Raw genomic sequence first — 24035 nt, 5'->3', positions numbered from 1 at the left:
GTAAATAATATTCAGTTGCCATAACAGTTAACAATTATTAGTTTGCAATTAAATAGAGCCTTCATATCTTTTGGGAGCAAAATTGTGGAGCCCATTGGAACACCATGTCATAAATATAATTCTTAACATGGTCAAACATGTGAATACTTAAATTCAAAGACTGGAGCTATGGACAGATAAGATAGATCTTTCTACAAACCTGAAAAGTGTCCAGTTTTGCAGAAAAAAAAATTGAAATCTTTAAAAAGTGGGATAAACCCCTTCCAAGTGATGAAAGCAGTACCTGTATCTTTAAGAAATCATTATTTTGAAAGACTTGTAGACCCTCTGAAGTACCCCCTCAAGGTTTGTTGACCCAAGTTGCAGTAACTCTGGCATAAAACCTCCTCAGATATTTTGACCTTAAATTTTTCCTTTCCTTGCATCTGATGACCTAGATCAAAATCTACAATCTTCTGAACATTTTCCCGATTTTAATGAATGGATGAAACCGTACAAAGAACTTTACCTCCGTCCCTACACTGTGATGGAGGAGACTACAATCAATATAGCTCAAGATTTTCCCTACAGGTAAATAAAACATATAGTCCAGTAACTTTTGGGGGGGAAATGAAGCCTTCTTAACTTAATTCCTGATAGCATATTAACTTAATTCCTGACAGCAGTGATTCATACAGATACATGTTGTGCCATCCTGAAGTGAAAGTGATGGGACATCCTCTGCTCTGTGTGTTCTGAGGTGCCCAGGAGTGAGAGTTATGACCATCTCAAGTTCTGTGGTGTATAGCTGGGATTTTTTTTCTTTTCATTTTTCTTTTGCAGACATCCTCTCACAGAAGTCTGTCTTGGAACAGGCCTGGGATATTGTACTCTTTTTTTATTTTTGTTGTAGTTTATTCCCAGCAGTGCTTAGGATATTATACCCTGGGTTTTCCAGTCTAGAAAAACTGCATTTTTCTAGAATTCACAGAAACATTTAATTAAGATTAATATTCTTTCTCTTGTACATAATTAGGAGATTCCTGCCAAGCACTGATAGCTAAGCATGGCTCCAGATTCTTTGCTTGGCATCTTCAGGCAGGAAGGGCTATGGTGCAGTGGTATAGCAGCTGTCTTATATCCAGAAAGTCTTAGATTCGATTCCAGGACTGCAGCTTAAAAGGTCTCAGGTACTAAAACATCTAACTGTGGCCTAGGAGAGCCAGATAAGAGAGATGTTACCAACAAAGAAATCACAAAAGCATCACGGTAAACTTCTGAGATTTCATTCACCCAAACGCATCTAGGAATTAAAATGCCTTGGATTCATTCTGAAGAACAATGATGGACATTAATGCCTTTTTTTTTAACCATTATCACCTCCAGCTGATATGGGTTCTGTGGCATGTTTAGCCCGACTAAGTCTGAAATATCTAGCAACAACAACACTTCCAACCATTTTCAAATCAGCTCATTCCCCAAACTGAAGATATACAAGATGGTACGAGAAGGTGCTGGGGAGAAACCCTGTCTATTGCTTTGGCAGGCAAGCTGCCACCAGAAAATCAACAGTCACAATGGAGACTCCTCAAATCTCCAGTGCATTCTGGAATCCAGTTGTATCAATGAGTCTTTCAGGTTGGATTATCCTCACTGGTTGATCACTGCTGTAGAACTGATGGGTTTAATCCAGCTGTGCCTTAAGAAAGGGATTTCAGATAAGGGTCAATAAGTCTTCCCAATCAGATCACCAAATTTCTGCTTGGTGTGGAAAAGAAAATTCTACCTATATTCTTGCTAATGCCTTGGAAGACATAATGTACTAAGCATGGCCTGACAAAGGGAATTCAGCATGAGTGTTGAAGTCCCTCAGAACTATCAGGGGGTTTCACAATACCAATTTTGAGTCACTTCCAGCATCGTAAGGGCATTCAATGGTGAGTTACGCAAATGGTATACTAGTATAAGCCCTAACTGCTCCCTGGACTCAGCACAAGGTAATACAACCAAAGTCAACAATATACAAGGTACAGTGTATACTTCGGTTTATATTATTTGGAAGAAAATCCCAGATTGTCAGTTTGATACTGTTGAACGTGTTCTCAGAAATATAGCCCATTGGATTCAGTGAGGCTTATCCCGAGGTCAACGTGTAGAGGTTTATAGCCTGAAACTCAAAATAATGATTTTGTTGATTTAACTTAGATTTTTAACTTGTGGTGTAGTGGTTAAGAGCGGTGGACTCTAATCTGGAGAACCTGGTTTGATTCCCCACTCCTCCACATTAGCAGTGGATCTAATCTGATGAACTGAATTTGTTTCTTCACTCTTACATATGAAGCTGGGTGGCCTTGTGCAAGTCACTGTTCTCTCTGAATTCTTTCAGCCCCACCTATCTCACAAGGTGTCTCTGGTGGGGACAGGAAGGGAAGGAGTTTGTAAGCCACTTCGAGACTTCTTACAGGAAAGAAAAGGGGAATAAATAGAAACTCATCATCTTCTGTTTATATTTTTCATCATGTTTTCCTCTGACCGAATTATCAGAGGTCAGTATAACATGTTCTATTCGTAGGCTGGCCTGGGGAACACCAACCACTCCAAACTTGGGCATAAAACTGTATCACCCCCCGACGAAGTTCAGTAAGGAAGGCAGTTCAGCCATCACTCCTACGGATAAAAGTCTGCATCCAACAAAATCAATCCCAACAAAAGGGTATGTTTGGAAGGAAACAGTCCTTCATAAGCCTACATTCTTTGGACAATCTATCCCCACTTTCCTCTGTTAGGAACTCTGCTTCACAATTCTTGCTCTCAGAACCATGTCATGGCTTTATGGAAATATGCATTCATCTTCATGTTAATGAGGTGGATCCAGCCATCCTCTGTGTAGCATTCCTACAATTTAAGAAGCTCATCCTCCAACAGGAACAATCATTTAAGTTGTAGGAGGTCACCTCAGGTCAGAGGAACACTTCAGATATGAGTCCAAAAAGACAGGCAGGTATATATATTTTAATGAATGAACAAATAAATAAATAATAAACCTTCCTGAATTGGAGTTGTAGGCTAGATCCACCTGGGTATTTTTTGAAAAGTTTGATTTTGCAGCAAAAATGATTGTTGTTTTTGTTGCTCGAGCACGATTCACAATGTTGCTTACGTTAGAAAAGGCTATACCAGAAATGCGTTGGTCGATAGAGGTGATATATTGATGTAATTGCTTCTCATACATATTGGTAATGCATTATTTATTGTTATTTCTGAGGTTGCTGTTAAAATGTTATTAACTGAAAAGTAAGCATGAGGTGGAGAGGAGATGGGCTAGGCCAGTGTCTTTGTGCTACACTTCACCAATAGCGTATCTAGGGGAGAAGAGGGGGCAATACAGCCTAGACCCCATTCGCCTGGGTCATGTGGGGGGCATATTTTGGCCACCTACCCTCTCCCCTCCCTCTCCCCCACCCCGCATTCAGCCCCCAGCTATGTCTGGCAAGACACTGGTGGCTGAGTCGCAGCGCTGCTTGGAGAGATGCAGGAAAGCTAGGTGTACTCGTTCTCTGGCCTTGTCGCCATCACCCTCAATGTGTTGCCAGCTGTGGCGCCACTTGGAGGCACGGAGGAAAGGTTTGTTGGTTTTTTTACTGAGGCAGAGGGAGTTTGATGAAAGTGTGGCTGGACGCAGGGTACATTTTATAATGGTACACAACTGCACTCTACATTTCCCCCCAGCCTGGTTCCAATATTGGAATTAACAGGGCTGGAAAAAAACATGCTGAAAGCAGCTGTGTGCCACTAGGTAAAATGAGAGAAAAGACACTTCACTCCCTTCACTCCCATGCCCTTTTTTGTGTGACAAAAGTAGCACTCCAACCTCTGCTTTATACAGATGGGCACAGGCACATACCCTCCCATCTTTTTTGTTTGGCCCTAATATCAATTATATTTTACTGGTACCCTCCTGAACCACCAAAAAAAAATAAGCAAGTTCTATATCACATCAAGCCTGAATTCACCCTAGAAGTTTAAAATGAGTGAACTGAGGCTGTTGCACTTTGATCACATCATGAGAAGGCATGGAGAAGACAGTAATGCTAGGGGAAGTTGAAGGCAGTGGGAAGGAAGAACTAACATGAATTCGATGGACTGAATAAAGGAAGCCACGGTCCTCAATTTGCTAGACTGAGCAAGATTGTTAACGATAGGATGTTAAGGTGATAATTAATTTATTCAATCACCATAAGTTAAAAGGGGAGTTGGTGGTACATAACAGACAATACAAGTGACATTTTAACAATCCTGTTCACTCTTTCTTCCCTCCAGGAGATTCGTCTTAGTATGTGAGCCACCTTCAACATCTTCTGTGCCTTCTCCAACTCCGATGGAGAGCAAGTTACTCAGTGCTCGATTCCCCAAACTGAAGGATAAGATATATCAATCTCTGCTGTCAGACATGCAGGAATCTTGCTAGTCTTTTCTTTTCAAGTTTTATCTTGGTGGATGAGAAGATTTCAATATTGCCCACTCTTTCCCTAGTTCTGTTCAATAGCAAGTTTCTAAGGGTGCAACTTGTTAGACTAGAGTATACAATCTTTGTTTTGTGTGGGTAATGCTACTTCCCTTCCTATTTTTTGAAGAGGTCTCCAACAGCTTCAGTTACTTAATAACAGCAGTGCTTGAGCTCTCAGATTTTTGTAGTATGATTTTTTTATGAGGTACTATTTGCGTCTCTTAATCTGTTCTCACATGAATACTTTATAACTAATTTCCTCAGCACCAAAGTATGTCGTAAATAACACCAGTGGCAAAAACAGGACTACATTTTATTCTTGTTAATTACTAATGATGTTGAAAACCAGAGATATGAATTGAGCAGGTCCTTTATAGTCCTAAATTTCAGGGAAACTTGGCTTCATAAGAAAGTAATATATGGCAGTTTTATTTAGGATTTAGGTAGGGGTTTCAGCATTTCCTTACAAACTATACTATCTTTCTTGTCCTTCCATTCATGCAAGTAGTTAATGGTTTGGGTCCAGAGGACCTTTGGGTGCAAAGACTTCCAGTTATAGAGACTGACTTCCTCACCTCCCTCCACCCATTGCAGCCCCAAATGCCCCCTGAAACACTGGTCCCCCCCCCCCCGCCGCCGCCCAGTGACTGCATTTCAGGGGCATTTGGGTCTACAGCTGTAGAGGGAATGTGAGATAGATTACATATCTTTAGTTATGATCTGTAGACATATTTCTCATACCCATGGAAATGCTTCTCTGCATCTGAGTCATTGGCTTGTATCCTATCATTCTGCTCTGCAAAGTTTGAAGCCTCCCCCTAGCCTGAGGAGCCTTCCTCTGAGAGAAGGGGCTATTTCACTAGAGAATTGGTTGCCAGAAGAAGGCTCCTTAGGCTGAGGACAGGTTTCAGGCTTGGCGGAACAAAATGATAGGATACAAACCTAAACTCTTACAAATAAGCTTCAAGCAGTCAGTGGCTTTTTACAGCCACCACCACATATTTTGGCAAACTGGTGGTCTATCCTTGTGCTCGTTTTCCCTTCTTTGCTAATGAGCTAGCATCAGTGGCGAAGCTACCAGGGGACCAGGGGTGAGCCGTGTACCAGATTTGGGAGTAAGCTTGGTGAAGCAACCGTGCAACGCTTTGAATGGGTGAATCATGACCCTAGGAGGGTTTACTCAGAAGCAAGGCCAGCCTAGATATGTGTGGTGCGTGGGAAGTGATTTTCCGCTCCCCCTACATGACGATCTCTGTGCGCGCGTGCCCACAGAGAGGGCTCTGAGTGCCACCTCTGGCACCCATGTCATAGGTTCGCCACCACTGGTCTAGGCAGAGTTTGACTCTCAACAAATATTAGGATAATTGAAATCTCCCTTTACTACTACTACCTTTCTCCTATGTGAAAGTTTGGTCATCTGTTCCAGGAAGGCACCATCCAACTCTTCAGTCTCGCTTCGGGATCTGTAATAGACCACCACAATGAGATCACTGTTGTTTCTCTCCCCCTTAATTTTTACCCAGATACTCTCAATGTGGCTTCCAGGATTTAAGTCATGGACCTCCTCCTAGGTGTAACCATCCCAGACGTATAATGCTCCTTCCCCTCCCTTCTTAGTTGATCTATTTCTCTGAAATAGGTTATACCCCTCAATTATTACATTCCATTCATGAGACTCATCCCACCAGGTTTCAGTGATGCCTATTATGTTAAGAATTCAAGTTCATCCTCTTTATTTCTCATGCTCTATGCATTAGTGTAGAGACATCTAAGGCTATGGTTCATTCTCCCTGTCTGCTTATGTAAGGCTTCTTCCCTCCCATTGTTTGATTCTTGAACTATTCGCTCAGTTCCGTGTATAACCTTTGGATTATTATCTCTAGCACTTGATGAACTCCTGCCCAATTGAATACTGTCTCCCTCCCTCACATAACACAGTTTAAAGTCCCCTAGTAAAAATATTCCTACCTTTCACTGTGAGGTGCAATCCTGTTGCCACTGCTATTGTCTTGTACATCCTAAACTACATTTAGGCATGTTTCTCTTGGATCACTAAGCTCCTTATTTTCTGGTGGTTTTGGAATTGACAGTGTGTGGCTCAAACAGTGTTCTTCCTGTGGCCACAGTTAAATTAACCTTAAACCCGCTCCTTCTAACTTCTCCTAATCATTGTGGGCTGGGCTGAGGCACTGCTGGATCAAAGAACTAATCATATGTGGGCTGCTGCCTCATTTTCAGAAATGGCAAAGTCAAATCCTTTTGAATGTAATGTAATTACGGTGCAGTTGAGAACCTCTTGAATTCATTGCAGAAGCCTGTTTGCTGTTGAAGGGATACTTCAACTCAAGCCACTGGCCTGAGCTGGAAAGGCATTTATTTTAATATCTTGGCCCCCCCCAAAAAGTAATGTTAACTGCCTCAGCACTGGCAAAGCACCTGCACCCATCTGCAATCACTGGGCATGGCTGAAATAGCAAGGAATGTTCCATGGGAACACCCTTCCTGTTTTCTGCTCATATATTTATAATTTCCTTCCATGTGGACATTATGGAAGCCCAAATGGTCAATTGGGTGGGCTAGGAGTGAATCACACTCTCAAACCACTTGGTGATGTGACTGTGCATCTATGCCGCTTTCACGTTGCCTTGGAGACAGGGCTGGTGTCAGCATTCCCTGAGACGGAGCAGCTGCCAGGACCCAGATCTTTTGGTGGGGCCCACTACGCTGACCCCCATTCACGCCCTCTCCTACATCCAGGCTACATGCTCACAGCTGCCCAGTGTTGTGGGAGAAAGGCACTGTGTGCAGACAGGATGAACGTAACAGAGCATGGGCAGTGAGGCGGTTATGAATGGGAGAAAGTGATGGGGGCACACAGGTGTGGGTGGAGAATATGAGAGGGCTGGGTGTAGGCAGATGGAAACCTAGTGCGCACTGTCTGCAGAAGGCCTCTGAAAACCGACAGTTGGTCCTACTTGCAACATTAAAGATCTCACAACAAGCAACAGCAAACAAAAATGAGTCCTTATCCAGCCAAGCTTGTGGCTTGCTCCACTTCAGCCACAAGCAGCATCACACTGGTATAATCCCCAGAATTAACCCTTTCACAATTAATTACCATTTGCAAAAATTTAGCTACTAATACTGTAATTTTATTATCTTTCTCAGATAGTAGCCACAATTGAACTTCGCAAGGAAAGATAAGATTTATAGGACAAGTAAAGTTTCCCCTTCAGTTGTGTCCGACCCTGGGGTACCACTGCGAACAGTGATTTTATAGGCAAGCCATTTTTTGTGGTTAAGTGCTTGCACTGTCAGTCACGCGGTCAGGAGTTCGAGCCCCCTGTGTGTCAGATATTTTGTGGGGTATTCTTTACCCCCTAGCTATGAGCTAGGTACTCATTTACCGACCAAGAAATGGATGGATGGCTGAGTTGACCATGAGCCAGCTGCTAGGATATCTGACCCACAGGGGGCTTGAACTCCTGACTGCGTGAGTGGCAGTGCAAGTACTTAACCACTACGCCACGCGGCTCCTTATAGGACAAAAGTTGCCCTAAATATTTCCAACTCAGATTGTCCCAATAATAGCAGAACAAAATATGTTCTAGAATCTTGATATGACCTTCTCCATATTCACATCACCTGTGTGGATAGGGAATGCCTGCAAAAAGCCAGGAGTAAAAGAGGAAGGATAGGAAGCACTCACCAAAATCCAGTTTGTGAAGGTCCTTATGGCATGCAGACTTAGTGATTCAAAATACAAAACAATTTATTTTCAGATCTACATGTGTTGTGCAGCTGCTAAGGTTATACTGCCCCATCCTAACGTTGTCCATCTTGGCAGGGATTTTCAGCTAGCAAAGAGGGATTTTAAAACCATACTGCCTATATGTGTTTTCTGAGAACCTTTTCTGTTCAAAAATAATTATGGTTCTTCAGATTTTAAAAGTTAGAAGCCATTCTGATAATCCTCACAACAGGTAAAGCAAAGATACAGTTTGACAGGACCTTTCATGCTATCACAATGTTCCATTAATTAAAGTGTACCATATACTACAGGAGGGGGGCAAATCCCTCTGGAGGCAGCGCAGGCTTCTGCTGGTGTAAATGCCTTCTCCAGGGGACTTCTGCTAGTGGAGGGCCAAATCTGCCAGTGCCAATAGTGACACCAGCCCTTGCACCAGCACTTGAATGGTGCCCTCCACTACCCTGGGATTCTGAGGGCAGGGCTGACCTTAGTTGGCCTCCAGACCCCGTTCAGCCCCTGTACGCCGATGGAGTTGCCGGTGGAGATTCTCTGTGATTTTTGTGGCATATCTCTATTCTCCCATATGGGGGAATTGGAGGTTTTTTAAAAAAAAAAATCAACTTTTTTGGGCTTCCCAAATTGCAGGAAAACCCTGTGGAACAGGCAGAGAGGCACTCAAATGGTGCTGTCCCCAGCCGCCTGAACTCTGAATTGATCTGTCAAACTAGCCTACCTCACAGGATAATTGTGAGGATAAAAATAGGAAGGAAAATCACACACACTGCCCTGAGTGCCTTCAAAGCTGTACCTTCGTTCCCAGGGCTGTGCTCATGAAAATTCATGAGCAGTTTCTAAACTGGTGTCATGTTAACTTTTAACCACAAGAGGTAGCAGAGAGGGGCATCCAGGATGATGGAAAAATGACAAGCAATTCCGAGCTCAATCCTATGTGTGTGTACTAAGAGGTAACTCCCTATGTATGCAATGGTGCATGTTCCCAGGTTAGAACGCAAAGATTCACAACCCTCAGAGTTCCAAGAGGAGGAAAGTATCAGGTAATTGTAACACAAATTCAGGCTTATTTCACCAGAGGGGAAAAAAACGGGTTCCAGTCAATGTTCCCTCTAATTTTTCCCCAACGGAAATTCCCAGCCACTGAGCAGACCTTTTCATGGTTTGAGCAAAAATATTTTAAATTCAAAGCTACAGTGTGGCATTCACCTTTTCATGCAGCTTATTCAGCATATATTTACAATTTTAAAAGCACTTTTCGATTGAGTATTTTATTAAAAGCCACACTACATAACACTGGCGTAATGCCCATTGGGCAAGGTGGGCAGCTGCCCAGGGCATCACCTTGTGGGGGGGATCAAAATGCTGGGTTCGTTTTTGGGTATTTTAGTGGCTTTCCATTTTTGGCCTGCAGGGGGCGCAGTTTTTAGGCTAGCGGCACCAAAATTTCACTGTATCATCAGGAGACTGTCCTTATGCTACCCCCCAAGTTTGGTGTGGTTTGGTTCTGGGAGTCCAAAGTTATGGACTCACAAAAGGGGTGCCCCTATCCCCCATTGTTTCCAATGGGAGCTAATAGGAGATGGGGGCTACAGTTTTGAGGGTCCATAACTTTGGCCCCCCACAGAAATGTGCCCCCCACAGCCTGCAACCCCCATTGACAGCAATGCAGAAAACTCAATGCAGAACAAAGATTCTTGGGCAAATTTCGAGATGTTCTTGCAGGGAGAGCATTCTTGGACGTATCATCATCAAATTTCAGGGTATCATCTGGAGACTGTCATGATGGCACCCCCAAGGTTTGATGCAGTTTGGTTCAGGGGGTCCAAAGTTATGGACCCTCAAAAGGGTATCCCCCTTCTCCTTAGCAAAGAATGTGGGATGGAGTACCCCCTTTGAGGGTCCATAACTTTGGACCCCCTAAACCAAACTGCACAAAACTTTGGGGTTACCATAAGGACAGTTTCCAGATGATACTCTGAAATTTTGGTGCTTATATGTCCAAAATGCGCCCCCTGCAGGAACATCCCAGAAATTTGCCCAAGAATCTTGGTTCTGCATTGAGTTTTCGGTATTGCTGTCCATGGGGGTTGCAGGCTGGGGTGGGGGGGACATTTCTGAAGGCACAGTCTCAAAACTTTCAGGGTCTCATCAGGAGACTGCCCTGATGATACCCCCAGGTTTGGTGCAGTTTGGTTCAGGGGGGCCAGTTATGGACCCTCAAAACTGTAGCCCCCATCTCAGCTCCCATTGGGGGATAGAGGCACCCCCTTTGGGAGTCCATAACTTTGGACTCCTTGAACCAAACCTCACCAAACTTGGGGAGTAGCATAAGGACAGTCTCCAGATGATATGCTGAAATGTTGGTGCTGATATGTCTAAAAATGCACCCCCTGCAGGCACCAATGTCCTGGTGCAAAAGAAATTTGGTCGTGGTAGAGTGGCCACGCATGGGGGGGGGGGGCATCCAACTCAGGTTTTGCCCAGGGCTACAGTTTGCCCAGGGCTGCCTCGTTACGCCCCTGCTACATAAGTATACGATATTTCAACATACATTTTCCTGATAATTAAAGAATTTATAACTGGAAGCGTAATTTTATGAAAAATAAGCAACATGATTTCAACAAATTCAACAAATGTAACTCTTGCTTCTCATCAGATCATTTAAATGAGACACCTCAAGTCAGTTCCTTGATTTGCTTTTAACTGAATTCATTAGACTGAATCAACATTCAGGCCCTACAAGGAGAGGCTTAGGGAGCTGGGTAAGTTTAGTTCAGTGAAGAGAAGGTTAAAAGGTGATATGATAGTAATGCTTAGATATCTGAAGGGATGTCATGTTGGTGAGGGAGCCAGCCTGTTTTCTGCTGCTCCAGAGACTAGGACCAGGAGTAATGGGTTCAAGGTGAAGGAAAAGAGATCCCACCTAAACATAAGGAAAAACTTCCTGACAATAAGGACTGTTCGACAGTGGAGTGCACTATCTCAGAGTGTGGTGAAGTCTCCTTCTATGGAAGTTTTTAAAGAAAGGCTGGATGGCCATCTGTCAAGATGGTGCTTTGATTGTGTGCTCCTGCACTGCAGGGGGTTGGACTTGATGGCCCTTGTGGTCTCTTCCAACTCGATTCTAAAAGAGGTGTAAAATATTTCAAAATAGTCCAGCACTTGAAATAGATAAAACCAAATATAATTTGTCTATAAGAAGCCCTCAGAATAAAAATATATTAACTATGCAATCCAAAGGGAGGGGGCATAGCTGCAATGGAGGCTGTGTGACCCCTGCACAAGTGCCATTGCTACCAGTGCCTCACAAAGTAGTATGGATCCTGGTGCATAGGTGGAGTGGCATGCAGCTCTGCAGTGCCCAAATCCAGAATTTTTAAATTGCTTTTATTGCCAAAAGCGGCGGTGTGAAAATGGTGTGAAAACAGTGTAAACCCTTTTACACCGTTTTAAACACTTTTACACTGTTTTCATACCGCTGTTTTTGGTTCACGCAAAATCTGCCTTAGCTATCTAAAGTTGGTGTCTGAGGTATCTAAAGTAGAAATCTTGCCAAAGGCTTTTTCAGATCACAATCCTGTAACTCTGGTTTATAAGAGAAAACCCAATACTTTTATATGGTGACTAAGGGCCTTTCCCCACTTACCTTAATCCCCCCTATGGCGCGCGGCCGGGCGTCCCCACAAGGCGCCGTTTAAAAGAGCGCCAGGGATGCCGTGTGCTGAAGGGGCGTGACAGTGGCAGCATCGGGGTGGCTGCGCTGTCGCCGCCCCTATCGTGGGGAGTGCTGGGGGACCCCGCGCTACTTTCGGAGAGTAGCGCAGGGCTTAAGGTAAGTGGGGAAAGGCCCTTAATGAAACCAAAAGGCATAATTGTTCAGGACTATAAGAAATTTTTTAAAGAATTTAAATAAGCAAACAGACTTGAGAATGGTTTGGGATGCAAGTAAAGTTTTTATGAGAGGCTATCTGATACAACGTAACTGTGAATTTATGAAAAGGAGAAGAGAAAATGTAAAATATTTTAGAACAGATTAGGAAAAAAGAGGAGGAACTTAATAAAATATCCAAGGCACAGGGATATTCTGCAATAAAATGTTTACAACAGTTATCTATGTTAACAGTCAGAGAACGGAAACAAAACTAAAACATGCATAGCAAAAGAATTTTGAATTTGCAAACAAGCCATGAAAATAGTTAGCATACAAAACGAGAAAAGAGAAAGAACAGAAAATGAAGTGGTCCATTTCAAGGGCAAATGTGAAATGAACCCCTTAGTTGCTTGAAACTGTTTATCATGGTTTCTGCACTATAAAATACAAGTGTATTTCCAGCAGCTGTGAGCCCCACATGCAGAGAGGAATTCTGCAGCCTGTAATTTGGTTTTGTCCCACCCTAACTCTTGCCTTGTAAAGCAAAGCAACTGTTCTTTATGTTCATTTTAAATTGCATCAGCAAAGAAGTTATAAAAGGCAGAAATCATGGTTTTCCTTAAATTTATTTTAAAGATGTCTAATTAGCATAAAAGAAGTGTAGCAGCCCAATTCAGATGGGGGGAATGAATGGGCCGTGGGAGCGGTGCCCTCCGCTGGGGCAAGGGGCATCTCTGCTGGAAGAAGGCAAAGGGGCTGACGGCTAGTTGCCCCATGGCTCCAAAACCCGGAATCAGGTGCTTTAAAGGAACACTGACATCCAATTAAACGCTGGAATTGGGGGGGGGCATAGGGGCAGGGCAAGCATCACCTGGGGGTGGAGTCGACTTTAGTTGGCTTCAACCTGAGCCTTAGGATTGGGAATGCTGTGGCCAGGCAGCGGGGGGGGGGGGGGGGGTTTCTTTTCTTTTTGCTTCCTCCCCGCACCGCCCTCTGCCTGCCTCCAGTCTGTGTCAAACTCTTTCCAGGGATATTTTCCGAAACTTAGTTCTGATGATTTGCAGGGAAACATGTAAAGCCTGGCTTGTAAGAGAAAACCCAATAGCCAGGCAGGGGAAAAATGTTTTCCACATTTTTACAGTTCTCCCTTTTTACTATAAGGAGAGTTGTATGAGAATGAAATGAACAGATAAAAATGAACAGAAAAAAAAAACCCTGTTACCTGACTCATTGCATTCTTTTGAAAAGTGTAAATTTAAATGCCAAGCTGTGGTTTTAAACATGTTTCAGGAGACTCAGTAGTTTCTGAATGTCATTTATCAGACACTGTGTAAAAAAAAAACCACTGAAACTGAAATGAAAACTGATGAAGATTTGTTTTTCTATTTATGAACTGTTAAAAAAAACACCGTTATGGAACGTGTTAGGTTACAAAATCTGTAAATAATGAAGAGCATCATTTTATTACAAATGGATGGAGAAAGGACCCGCTAATTAGCATGGAGGAAGTGTAATTAATATTGAGGGAGGCAGAAAGCAAGATGTGACTAAAACAAGGAAGGGACTATTGCACCTTAAGGCATACACCTTTCTGCTACAAGAACACTGTCCGTTGTTTCAGCTGCCGCAGGGTGCTTTTGGGGATTTGCTGTTTTCCCTTCCCAAGTCTCCCTGGCATCCCCTTGACCCCTGGTCTCTTGTCCTCTCTAACGTTTGCTCGAGTCGCCACTGGATCAATCCTTTACCTTGTAATGAAATAATTCTTCCCATGCTCAGAGGCATCTTGCAGATGCAATAATTCTTTACCATATACTAAAATTCTTTACCTTGTAACGAAATAAGTCTTCCCATGCTCAGAGGCACCTTTTTTTACCATGTACTGAAATCATTGATCTTGCAATGAAATGATTCTTCCCATGTTCAGAGGCATCTTACAATGCAACAATTCTTCACCATGTACTGAAATTCTTTACCTTGCAACGAAATAATCCTTCCCATGCTCACAGGCTCGTTTATTCTCGGCTCAGATGTCTACCTTAAGCACAGATTCTGAACCTGACCGCAGCAAAGCCCCTGCTGGTCGTAAAAAGCCTCACTGGACACTCACGCGCGTACCAAAAAGAGACGACCCTCCCTCCCCTGCGTTGCAAACCCAGGGATTCCTGTTCAAACGGACGAATCCATGGGGCAGGACGGAGGGGTGGAGACCCTCCAACCATTCTTCCTGAACGGGTCGTGCAACAAGCTGCTGCTCGGCGCACTCTGTCTGATGGTCTTACCAGCCTTAGCAGAAGCAGCCGAGGGGGGAGCGGCACAAGGAGGGCCCTAAGGGGCCGCCCTGACAGGGGTGCCTGCTCCTTCCTTCCCCCCTCCGCCTGCTCTTGGTAGGGCCCTACCCTGTTCGGCGCGTTCCCTTGGCCCTGAGGGATCCTTCGCTGCGCCCGTGCAGTTCATACTTCTGGTTGAGAGCGAGCGGAGCTTGGGCTGTGACTGAGAGCAGCCGCAGCAGCGCCGGGGCAAACCGGGCCATGGGTAGCTGCGGCGATTCCTCGGCCGCTTCCCCTGACTTGCACGCCCTGCTGGCCTCGGGAGATGCCTTGTAGGAAAGAGGATGAGAAAAAGCAGGGTCTGCCGGATGGTCCTGGCCACTTGTCTGGGCTCTTTGCTCCTGGTGATCTTCTACTTCCAGAGCAGCCTAAACCCAGGTAAGTTGAAAATTCACCCTGCAAGCAGAGCTTCCTTTCCCCCCGCTTCCTTCCCTGCTCTTTGAGCGATTTTGCTCCCTTTGGAGCTTCGCCTCTCTCTAGTTCCTTTCTTTCTAAAGTTTCCTCTTTAGCGAAGTGCTCGAAACTCAGGGAAGCTTTTAGTGGCTTCCTTTTCTTGTAGTTTTTAAGAAAGCGTCTCTTCCCCATCTTTCTGTTGCAAAGATGCAAAAAGCGAGGCGCCCGTTTAAAAAAAAGTGCAGCATTGTGATCACTGATACATGTTGATGTTTTCTGTAAAATACTATTGGGTTGTTATAAACATTTTTTTAAAAAACCAGGCGGTACAGTGTATTCAGTTGATGGTTCTGATCACTATATCTTGGGAGTCAAGTCACCAAGAATTCAGTGATCTTTTGGGGCGAACGCAAGTTTAAAATAGAATGGATCAGACTCCAAATTTTTTCTTGAAAACCTTTCAGCACTTTTAAGACACCTGGATTTAATTGAGAGAATTGGACTGCCCAATTGGGAGAACTGGAGAATGCTCACATTGAAATCAAGACATAAAATACTTAAATAGACCAGATCCAGCCCTACAACAGCCTCACTAGCAGCATAATCCATATTCAAATAACACTCAGCCAATTTCTGAGGAAGAACTTTGAATATAAGTATGCCTCTTCCTGCTGGGGCTCAGGGGCCACCACTGAGAAAACCCTTCCCTGTACCATAATTTGTCACAGAGAAAGGCAATTACTGCCAGATTCCCACTAATTTGAATGGTATGTCTATATTTTCTTGAAATTAAGGCCCTTTTGATTTTGCTGCCTCAAGATCATAGGCTCAAGGATCACAGTTCAAAACCAGTCTTAAATTCTATGGCAGTTAGTGGAAATTAAGCCCCTCCAGATCTGTGAGTTCAAATAGGCCTTCTGCTATTAGTAACTTTCATGAAACAAACTGAAGCTTTGCATGTTTACTTTTCTGAACCTCAGCGTCCTGTGTGTTAATGCCAGGTACGTGAAATGAGCAGATACCAACTTGCTGAAAAATCCTTATTCAGTTGAATCAAGGAATTGGCCCCAGGGCAAAAGTTTCTTTGAGATATTACATATTTTCTAGCTAAGATCACTTTCCTAATAGATGCACAGCTTGTGGCCGGATGTGAAAATAAGACCCTGTGCAAGCAAACCTGTACGTGGAAGCTGATCTTGAAATAGATACCAGTGTCATTCATTGAGTCTATAGTAGAGATGGAACTGGGTCACCCAGATTCTAGTCCAGCTTTCTGTCTACTGCTGTCCCTTTGTATGCCATTCTTTGGGGTTATAAAAACATCTCCAAACTAACTGAGAGGGATTTGTGCATGCAACTTTGAGCACCTGTGCTACCAATGTGATCTCCCTCTCGTGTACACAGAAGATTCGAGGAGTACAACTGTCTACCAATGTGTAGACAATGTGTACCAATGAGTACAACTGTCTACCAACAGTACAACCTGTGCTACCAATGTGATCTCCCTCTCGCGTACACAGAAGATTCGAGGAGTACAACAGCAAGATGTCTAAAAGATGTCTGAATCCTAGACAGAGGTACTATGGCAGTGATGGCGAATGTTTTCGAGACCGAGTGCTCAAATTGCAACCCCAAATCCACTTATTTATTGCAAAGTGGAAGCGCAGCAATTTAACCTGAATAATCCCCTCGACCAGGGGTCAGCCTGCTGTAGCCTCCAGCAAGTCCCACAGGCGCCACTCTGCGCCTTTCTAGCATCTCTGCCGCCTCGCCCCCACCCCAGGCAGCAGCCACCTGGAGCACAGGCACCAGGCTTGCCAGCCGAGTCCTCCCTTCTCGCTGAGGTGCACGCACATCAAGTCCAGCGGCCCAGGCCAACCTAGATGTGTGTGTGGGGGGGGGGGCGATTTCCCTCCCATATGACACTCTGTGCATGCATGCCCACAGAGAGGGCTCTGAGTGCCACCTCTGGCACCCATGCCATAGGTTCGCCACCACTGTACTATGGGATAGGACCATGGCTCAGTGGTAGAGAATTTGGTTGGCTTGTGAAAGGTCTCATGTTCAGTCTTTGGCATCTTCACTTGAAAGGATCAAATAGGAGGTGATACAAAAGACATTGAGACCCTGGGCAGTTCATGCATTCAGAGTAATCAGTACTCGCCTAGACATGCCAGTGTTCTGGCTTGGTATGATGCAGCTTCATGGTGACCCCTGTGTCAGATTTAGTTATATACACACACAACGATGGGATACTGGATGCATAGCAGACTGCCATTCAGGAAATCTGACAACCAGGAATCATGACTACTTATTTGTTACCTTCATATTTTGGCTTTCTTTTGTCATGGAGCTCAAGGCAACATCAACAGGATTCTCAGGAAGCTTCCTACCAAGTACTGACCAGAGCCCGTTCTGTTTACCTTCAGCTAAGATGGTGTGTAATGTGCCTTCTGATCACCTGTAGGAGAAGTGTGAGACTGAATCCGGATGGTATTAGAAGATGGAGGATAGGTGAACCAGGAGAAACAAAAGGCTCCTCTGAGCAGAAAACTGTCCCAATTGTCTTGCCCTTTTCTATGGGACTCAATCTTTGCCCCTGCATCCTCTCCTCCTTCCCATCAGTTTACAAGCCCCACTGCAGATAATTTGAGTGGAGTTCTGCTTTCCAATCCTGGGTCTGTGCTCATATCTGCCCCAAAACATCCCTGTGCATATTTGGTCCTAAACTGATTTCAGGAGAGCAAGCTAGAATAAGGGTTGGATCCAGTCAGAATGTTCCCTCATTCTCCCCCAATTCTCCTTCTTACAACATCTTCCTTCCCACATGATCTTTGTCCTTGCGAGTACCTTGACTCCCAGCATCGCCTCTGGGTGATTAAAGAAAACTCCTTTCTCCCTTTTTGACCCCTGGAAAAACTGATTGGATCCAAGTTTAAACTCAAATCATGTATGTGTATTTTGAGTGTACAGGTTGCATTTCATCTGAGTGCAGTTCACCACAAGTTCAACACATTTTTGGTAACTCTTAAAATGCGCAACAGACTGTTTGTTGCATTGATGACAGTGGAATTTAAACACATCACACTCTCTGAATGAAGCCCAAAGTCAATGTTACTAGGGAAAACATTGCAATTAGAGCTTAACTGTTTACAATTAGTTCAATATTTAATGAGTTATCTCAACACCAGAGATCATAGGTGCTGCTTTATGGAGATAGCAACTATTGAACATGGATTTCCTTTTCATTTTCTGTAATATCATGGCTCAGTCCAGGAGCTAAGATTTTTGGCAACAGTGTTGTCATCCATCCACAAAGAGACCACTTTCATTAAAAATGGATACAACACCTATGGCTAATGTGCCTCTAGATTAATCTGCTAATTAATTCAATTAATTAATTCAACTAAACAACCCAGATTTGAGAAGGGTCATGGTTTCCCTGTCTGTTTACTGTAAAGTACTTTCTTGGCATTTTCAGAGATTTGATACTTGGGTGGCATGCTCCATGATGCAGCTGTTATTGTAAACTTAGCTGATCAAAAATTCCTTTTCTTGTTTTTTTGAGGGAAAGGTATTAGTGAGTTAGGGAGGGAAGGCAGCATGGCATAGCTAAGCAGGGTCAGCACTTGGAAGGGGGATCACCCAAGAAGGTTCTGCAGAGGTGATGACAAACCATCTCTGCTTCTCACTTGCCTTGAAAGCCCCTTGCGGGGGTTGCCATAAGTCGGCTGTGACTTGATGGCACTTAAAACACACACACACACACACACACACACACACACACACACACACACACACAAGCTGGTGAATAACAGATAATTTGAACAGGGTATGATGAGGTTGATGTATGTTAAAGCAATTTACCACTATGGCGCTGTATAAAGTTTTACTAGAAGCTTATACAATTTTGAAAAAAACTGTGTTTGAATCTTTGCCTGCCAGTCATGTACTTTGAAAGTAATAGTAGTTTATCTCAGAAATATTTTCACTTGATAAAAATTGCTATAAGAAGTTATAGCCCTGGGCCCAGAGGTGGGATCCAGCAGGTTCTCACAGGTTCCCGAGAGTAGGTTACTAATTATTTGTGTGTGCCGAGAGGGAGTTACTAATTGGTGATTTTGCCACGTGATTTTTGCCTCAGTTACGCCCCTCCTCTTAGCAGTAGCGCACAGAACTTGAATCGGTCTAGCAGGAGGTGCACCGGCGTGTGTGGCAGCCTGCGACTGCGTGCATTTGTTTCCCTCCCAAGGACCGGCGCAGTGGCTGCGTCCTTGCCACAGCCCTGCCCAGGAATGCCCAGCCACGCCCCCGTCATGCCCCGCCCAGCCCCATTGGCGCTACGCCACAGTTTGAATCCCACCACCATGGAAACCTGTTACTAACATTTTTGGATCCCACCACTGCCTGGGCCCCATTGAATACAGGGGGGTTGGGGAAATTTGCTGTAACATTTGGGGGTTCAATTCCACATGACATCACTGGAAATGCTCCTTTACCAGAAGTAAAATAGTTTTGCATTGTTTTGTGTTGAACTTCTTTGATAATTGGATTTTGTTCACTTTTGGGGCTGTTTGACTGTGATCTGATCATTTTTGCCCCTAATTTTTTGCCTGCATCTGTGGCTGACATCTTCGGAGGCATGTCACAGTGAGATGTGTTTCTCTCTGTGGCACAGAGAAGAGAAACATCTCACTGTGACGTGCCTATGAGGTTGCCAGTCATCGATGCAGGTAAAATGTTAGGAACGAAAACTACCATATCACAGCCACTCAGCCTGGGCAACCCACAACAGTCAGTTGACTCCAGCCGTGAAAGCCTTTGACAATACATGGCTTTGATAATGTTGAGAAAGAGAGGTCAGGATTTAATCCCTAACCAGACCTTACTATTTACTTTTTAGCAAAAAAGCAAATAATTCTGCAGACACCAAGATAAACAGAAGTGTACCTGTTTGGAGGAATGAAAATCTAGTGTGGTAAAAGGGAGCATAGACATGGGTGTTCTGATGGTGGACTGGTGGCTGTGAATAACCAGAATCAAGACTGGATCTCCTCTGCTTTGGGTTAAGTCCCGAGTCCTTTGCTTGCTTCAGATCTGGGCTGCAGGGATCTTACAGGAGTGGAGGAACCGTGCTTCGTTTCCCATTAGGCTGTTTCTGAGCAGGCAAATGGCTTTTTGCAAGAACCACCTTGGAAATGAAAGCCAAGTGTATTGGCAGCAATATAGTGTTCCTTTGGTGAGCTGTCTGCTTGCCTCACCTGGCCCTGGTCTCATAGAATCTGCTTGTGTGCTCTCTGGCTCCTTCCGTACATGCAGAATGATGCACTTTCAATCCATTTTCACAATTGTTCGCAAGTGGATTTTGCTATTTCGCACAGTAAATTTGTAAAGGGGATTGAAAGTGCATTATTCTGCATGTGCGGAAGGGGTCTCTGAGAAGATGGGCTTTAAGTCCTCCTCTGAACACCCTTACCAGGTCAGTTTAGCTTCCCCTTAACTGAAGTTACATCTTCAGTTCATTGAGGTGCTTTGCTTCTGCCTCCTCCAATTTCTGCCTGCCTTCATTCCCAGGGAATGCTTACATTGTCTGCTCATGCTCCTGGCTGCCACTGGTTAAAGTATGAATTACTGGCTGGTGCTGAGCGTTTTCTCATCCTAATTCCAGAAGGCTCTTTTTGCCCATTTGCTTAGAGCGATTAAGTATATATAAATGAGGACATATTTTCCAGAAGCGCTTTTACCGGACTTTATCTAGATACAGGTTTGATGTGAGTTTTAACCTTGGCTGTAGGTATTTGCCTGGGCACGGCTCGGTTTAGTGATCCTAAGGCTAGACTTTGTCATGTGATCTGCCCTTTGGGTTTTTTTTTTCATTTGAAGAAGGCTAACAAGTTAGCCCAACAAAGTAGGTGGAAGAATAGGCCATGGTCACACTGACATAATATTTCTTTGTGGTAATGAGTGTTCATGGCCTTTTTTTTGCTATATTCACACATGACAGTGAGTTTCCTCCCAGCTTTAGAGATTGCACTACTTGGCATGCTTTAGGTCAGAGGACACAGGCACATAGCTGCAAAAACTCACACAATGAAAATATCACAACCCTCTAACCATGTCTACTCAGAAGCAAGTCCCACTGTATTTGGGGAGGGGGGATTGATTCCTAGGTTAGTAGCGTGCACAGAATTGCAGTCTGTGAATTCATAAACAAAGTTGCACCCATGTAGAGCCATATAAGATTAGAAGGATATAACTATTTAGGTTGGTACTGTTAATCAGCTACCTTTTGAAACGACAGTCTCCTCTTCAAGTGGAGAGATTACTATCTTTCAAGTTCATAGAGTTTCTTTCAGGGTTTTTTTTTACGGTAACCTGAAAAGAGAAAAAAATATCAGATTAAGTTACCATCTGCTAAGTTTCCTGTAAAATAGTGGGATCCATATCATACTTCTTGTATTTGCATTTGGTTTAAAGCTATCTCCACACTTAACCATCTGGCTTATTTACTCGTTTGTTTTAATTTGGTGTGTGTTTTAACTGATTTAAATAGTCTGAAATTTGCAAACCTGATATAAACGTTCTGGCGATACTCTGAAAAAAACTTACACTAATTTTATTTTGGGGTATATTTCTGTCACAAACCAAATTCCAGTGTATTTTAGGAGTAAAAAATGTTCCAAAATAATAAAAAGAAGTGTTCATGGGTGGCGGAAAATATTGTATTTTACAATATCTACAAATCCAGAGCGTAAAAATGCACTTTCACATGAGGTAGAAGATAATTGCTTTAATAATTACATTTTAAATTTGTCTGGGAGGGTCTGTACTTCACAAGGTAAATCTCTACTTCACAAGGTAAATGTTACTATTGTGTGGAGACAGCGTCCTAAGAGAAAAATATTATAGAATCATTTATGTATGAATGCTGCCACAAAAGTGTGATTGGGGTAGGAATTTACCCAAGACAAAGGATCTGTGGTGATCAGGGTTTGCTCAATATTGGCAAGATTAAAATGGTAGACTATAATGCTGCAAACCTGAGCAGGTCTACTCCAAAGTTTGGTCAGCGGGGCTTACTCTCAGGAACAGATTATACTGTAAGCGTATCCAAAATGCAGCTGCTATCACTCAACTATATTATGGCAGGAAGTGTGCTTCTGCGAATTCCAACCAGGTCTGTTACTCATAGGTCTTTTGTACTGACTGTGCAGACCTAATTCTTCTCTGTCAAGAATTTCCTCCCCAACCTCCTTTGTGGTAAAATACAGCCTTCTAACTAGTACTTCCTAATTGGCTGCTGCTGGGTGAGAATTCATGCAGACTATTTCTGCTACATTACTTACCTGAACTACAGTCGGAAAGTGAGGCAGAGAAAACACTGCCTTAAAGGAGAAATGACCTTTAGCATAATTTGACTGTAGCTGTATAGATGTCACCCAGGCCTTCCTTTTCTCTATTCTTACTGCCAGTTTAATAGCCTGAATCCAAATCCCACTAGTTATCAATTTATTTTTTCTGTTCTATATATTCTATCAAGGGTCGATTAATGCTCATGTATTTGTTTGCTTGGGTTGGTGTAAAGCAGCTGAAGCCAGTGGAGTGAGTTTGTGTAGGGTTAGGGTGTGTGATTTTATTTTGAGTTTTATTCTGTCCTTTCCTCAATGAGCTCAGGACAGCATATGTCCATCCCACCCAAGCCTTTATTTTCACTACACCTGGGAGGTAGGTTAGGCTGAGAGGTTGTGATTGACCCAGAAGTGAGCTTTGTAGCAGAGTGGAGACTTTAACTTGGCTCTCTAGACTGCATTAACACAGCTTTCTTTTTTTGTAAGTATTTTCTGGGTCCTGCTAGGAGGGAGGGGCGGAGGAAGAAAAGCAAGCACAGGCTGAACCAAAGCTAAGCCACTGAAAAAGAAATGGGATGCATTTTGGTCTGCCTATAAAAATGAAATTGGCATCTCAACCTCCTTTGAAACACTTCAACATATAAGTTGGGATGGGCAAATTGCAGCCTGTGAGCCTCATGAGACTCTTTACCACTTAATGTGTGGCTTGCAACCAGAGAGCTAGTCAATGGAATGGGTCTCCCCTTCTCCCAGCCTGTCTTCTGCTGGGCATGTCTTTGTCCCTGGATGCACCACTGCCTTTTTCTGCAGTGCACGAAGGTTGGAAGAGGCAGCAAGAACTTGGGTGTAGGGATCAGAGGCAGAAGTGTCCAAGGCCCCATATTCCCTGTAATTCATACAGCCTGGACAACATGTCAGCTGGATTTTAAACAATTCACAGCAAAGGCGGAAATGAATAATATTTATACCAACAGTAATAACCAGTAACGATCTCTAATTTAAATATTTTTTCTCCATGTTTTAACCAGACAGTCAGAGTCTTTGCCAAAGAAGAATCATTTGCAATATCTAGCTTTATACCTTTTGCTTTTATTTTTGGCAGCCTCATTTGGTGTTAATAGATTAATAAAATCTACATACACAGTGATGGAATTCAGTAGGTTAGCACCACTTTGGCAGAACTGGTTGTAAAAATAGTTCTTGTAAACAACCAGTTGTTAAATTATTGAATCCCACCACTGTACATATTTGAATAATTATTATTACTTATGTGTATTTCTTAATGTTTATATAAAAGATTTGTAACAAAATTTGCATGTAGGAATTAAAAATGGGTGTGTACTATTTCTTCATGTTTTTTGGCTTTCAAACAGAAGACGTTTATTCTTTGCAGCTCTTACATTAAGCAACATTGGCCACCCTTGACATAGGTCATGATTGTGGACATCTTAAAAATGATATCGCAGTGTCAGAATGACCCACTTCTTAATTGTCATGCTCTCCTTAGATTCAAGATGTTGTTGCTTTTCTTTCAGTCCAGTTCTTAGACTACTGACTTCAGTGGACTTAGAAGGGTGCAGCTGTGCTTAGTTTGACACTGTTTGTAATCAGACATTCTAGCATCTTGTGCTACGTTTCATAAAGGCTACTGGGCCACCCCATTTCTTTGATGAACCTATCTGTTCTACCATGCACAATTAAAGTCTTTTAAAATATCAGAGATCATTAGCAGTCACAGGGCTTTTCTACAACACATTTTCAGACCTGAACAATAAAATCAGACTTTTTACAGGGAAGTTAGAAGAAATCTCTCTATTATTGTAGAATAAAACATTTTTTAATG

At 43.3% G+C, this 24035-nt stretch overlaps 2 protein-coding genes and 1 long non-coding RNA gene across 4 annotated transcripts in view; 2 read left to right on the top strand and 1 right to left on the bottom strand.

Moving 5' to 3' along the window:
• LOC125430094 overlaps window positions 1-4535 on the top strand; it is a 28906-nt gene extending 24371 nt beyond the window's left edge. The window contains exons 6-8 of one of the 2 annotated variants that reach the window (XM_048491846.1): window positions 438-570; window positions 2552-2692; window positions 4300-4535. In XM_048491846.1, the coding sequence (XP_048347803.1) occupies window positions 438-570; window positions 2552-2692; window positions 4300-4447 (422 nt within the window). In that variant the 3' untranslated portion in view covers window positions 4448-4535. The remainder of the gene's footprint in view (window positions 1-437; window positions 571-2551; window positions 2693-4299) is intronic. The other variant, XM_048491847.1, reaches the window with a different exon arrangement.
• On the bottom strand, window positions 4004-23431 carry LOC125430095. The gene is made up of 3 exons (XR_007244096.1): window positions 23335-23431; window positions 17548-17551; window positions 4004-4015 (listed from the first exon to the last, which is right to left on the bottom strand). It is a non-coding gene; the product is annotated as an uncharacterized LOC125430095 (long non-coding RNA).
• Window positions 14316-24035, top strand: part of CHST13 (carbohydrate sulfotransferase 13) — a 74524-nt gene continuing 64804 nt past the window's right edge. The window contains exon 1 of the mRNA XM_048491845.1: window positions 14316-14828. Within this exon, the coding sequence (XP_048347802.1) occupies window positions 14735-14828 (94 nt within the window). The 5' untranslated portion in view covers window positions 14316-14734. The remainder of the gene's footprint in view (window positions 14829-24035) is intronic.

The sequence above is a fragment of the Sphaerodactylus townsendi genome, linkage group LG03 (assembly GCF_021028975.2).
Source record: "Sphaerodactylus townsendi isolate TG3544 linkage group LG03, MPM_Stown_v2.3, whole genome shotgun sequence".
Classification (NCBI taxonomy): Eukaryota; Metazoa; Chordata; class Lepidosauria; order Squamata; family Sphaerodactylidae; genus Sphaerodactylus; species Sphaerodactylus townsendi.
This window is presented reverse-complemented; position numbering and strand designations above follow the sequence as displayed.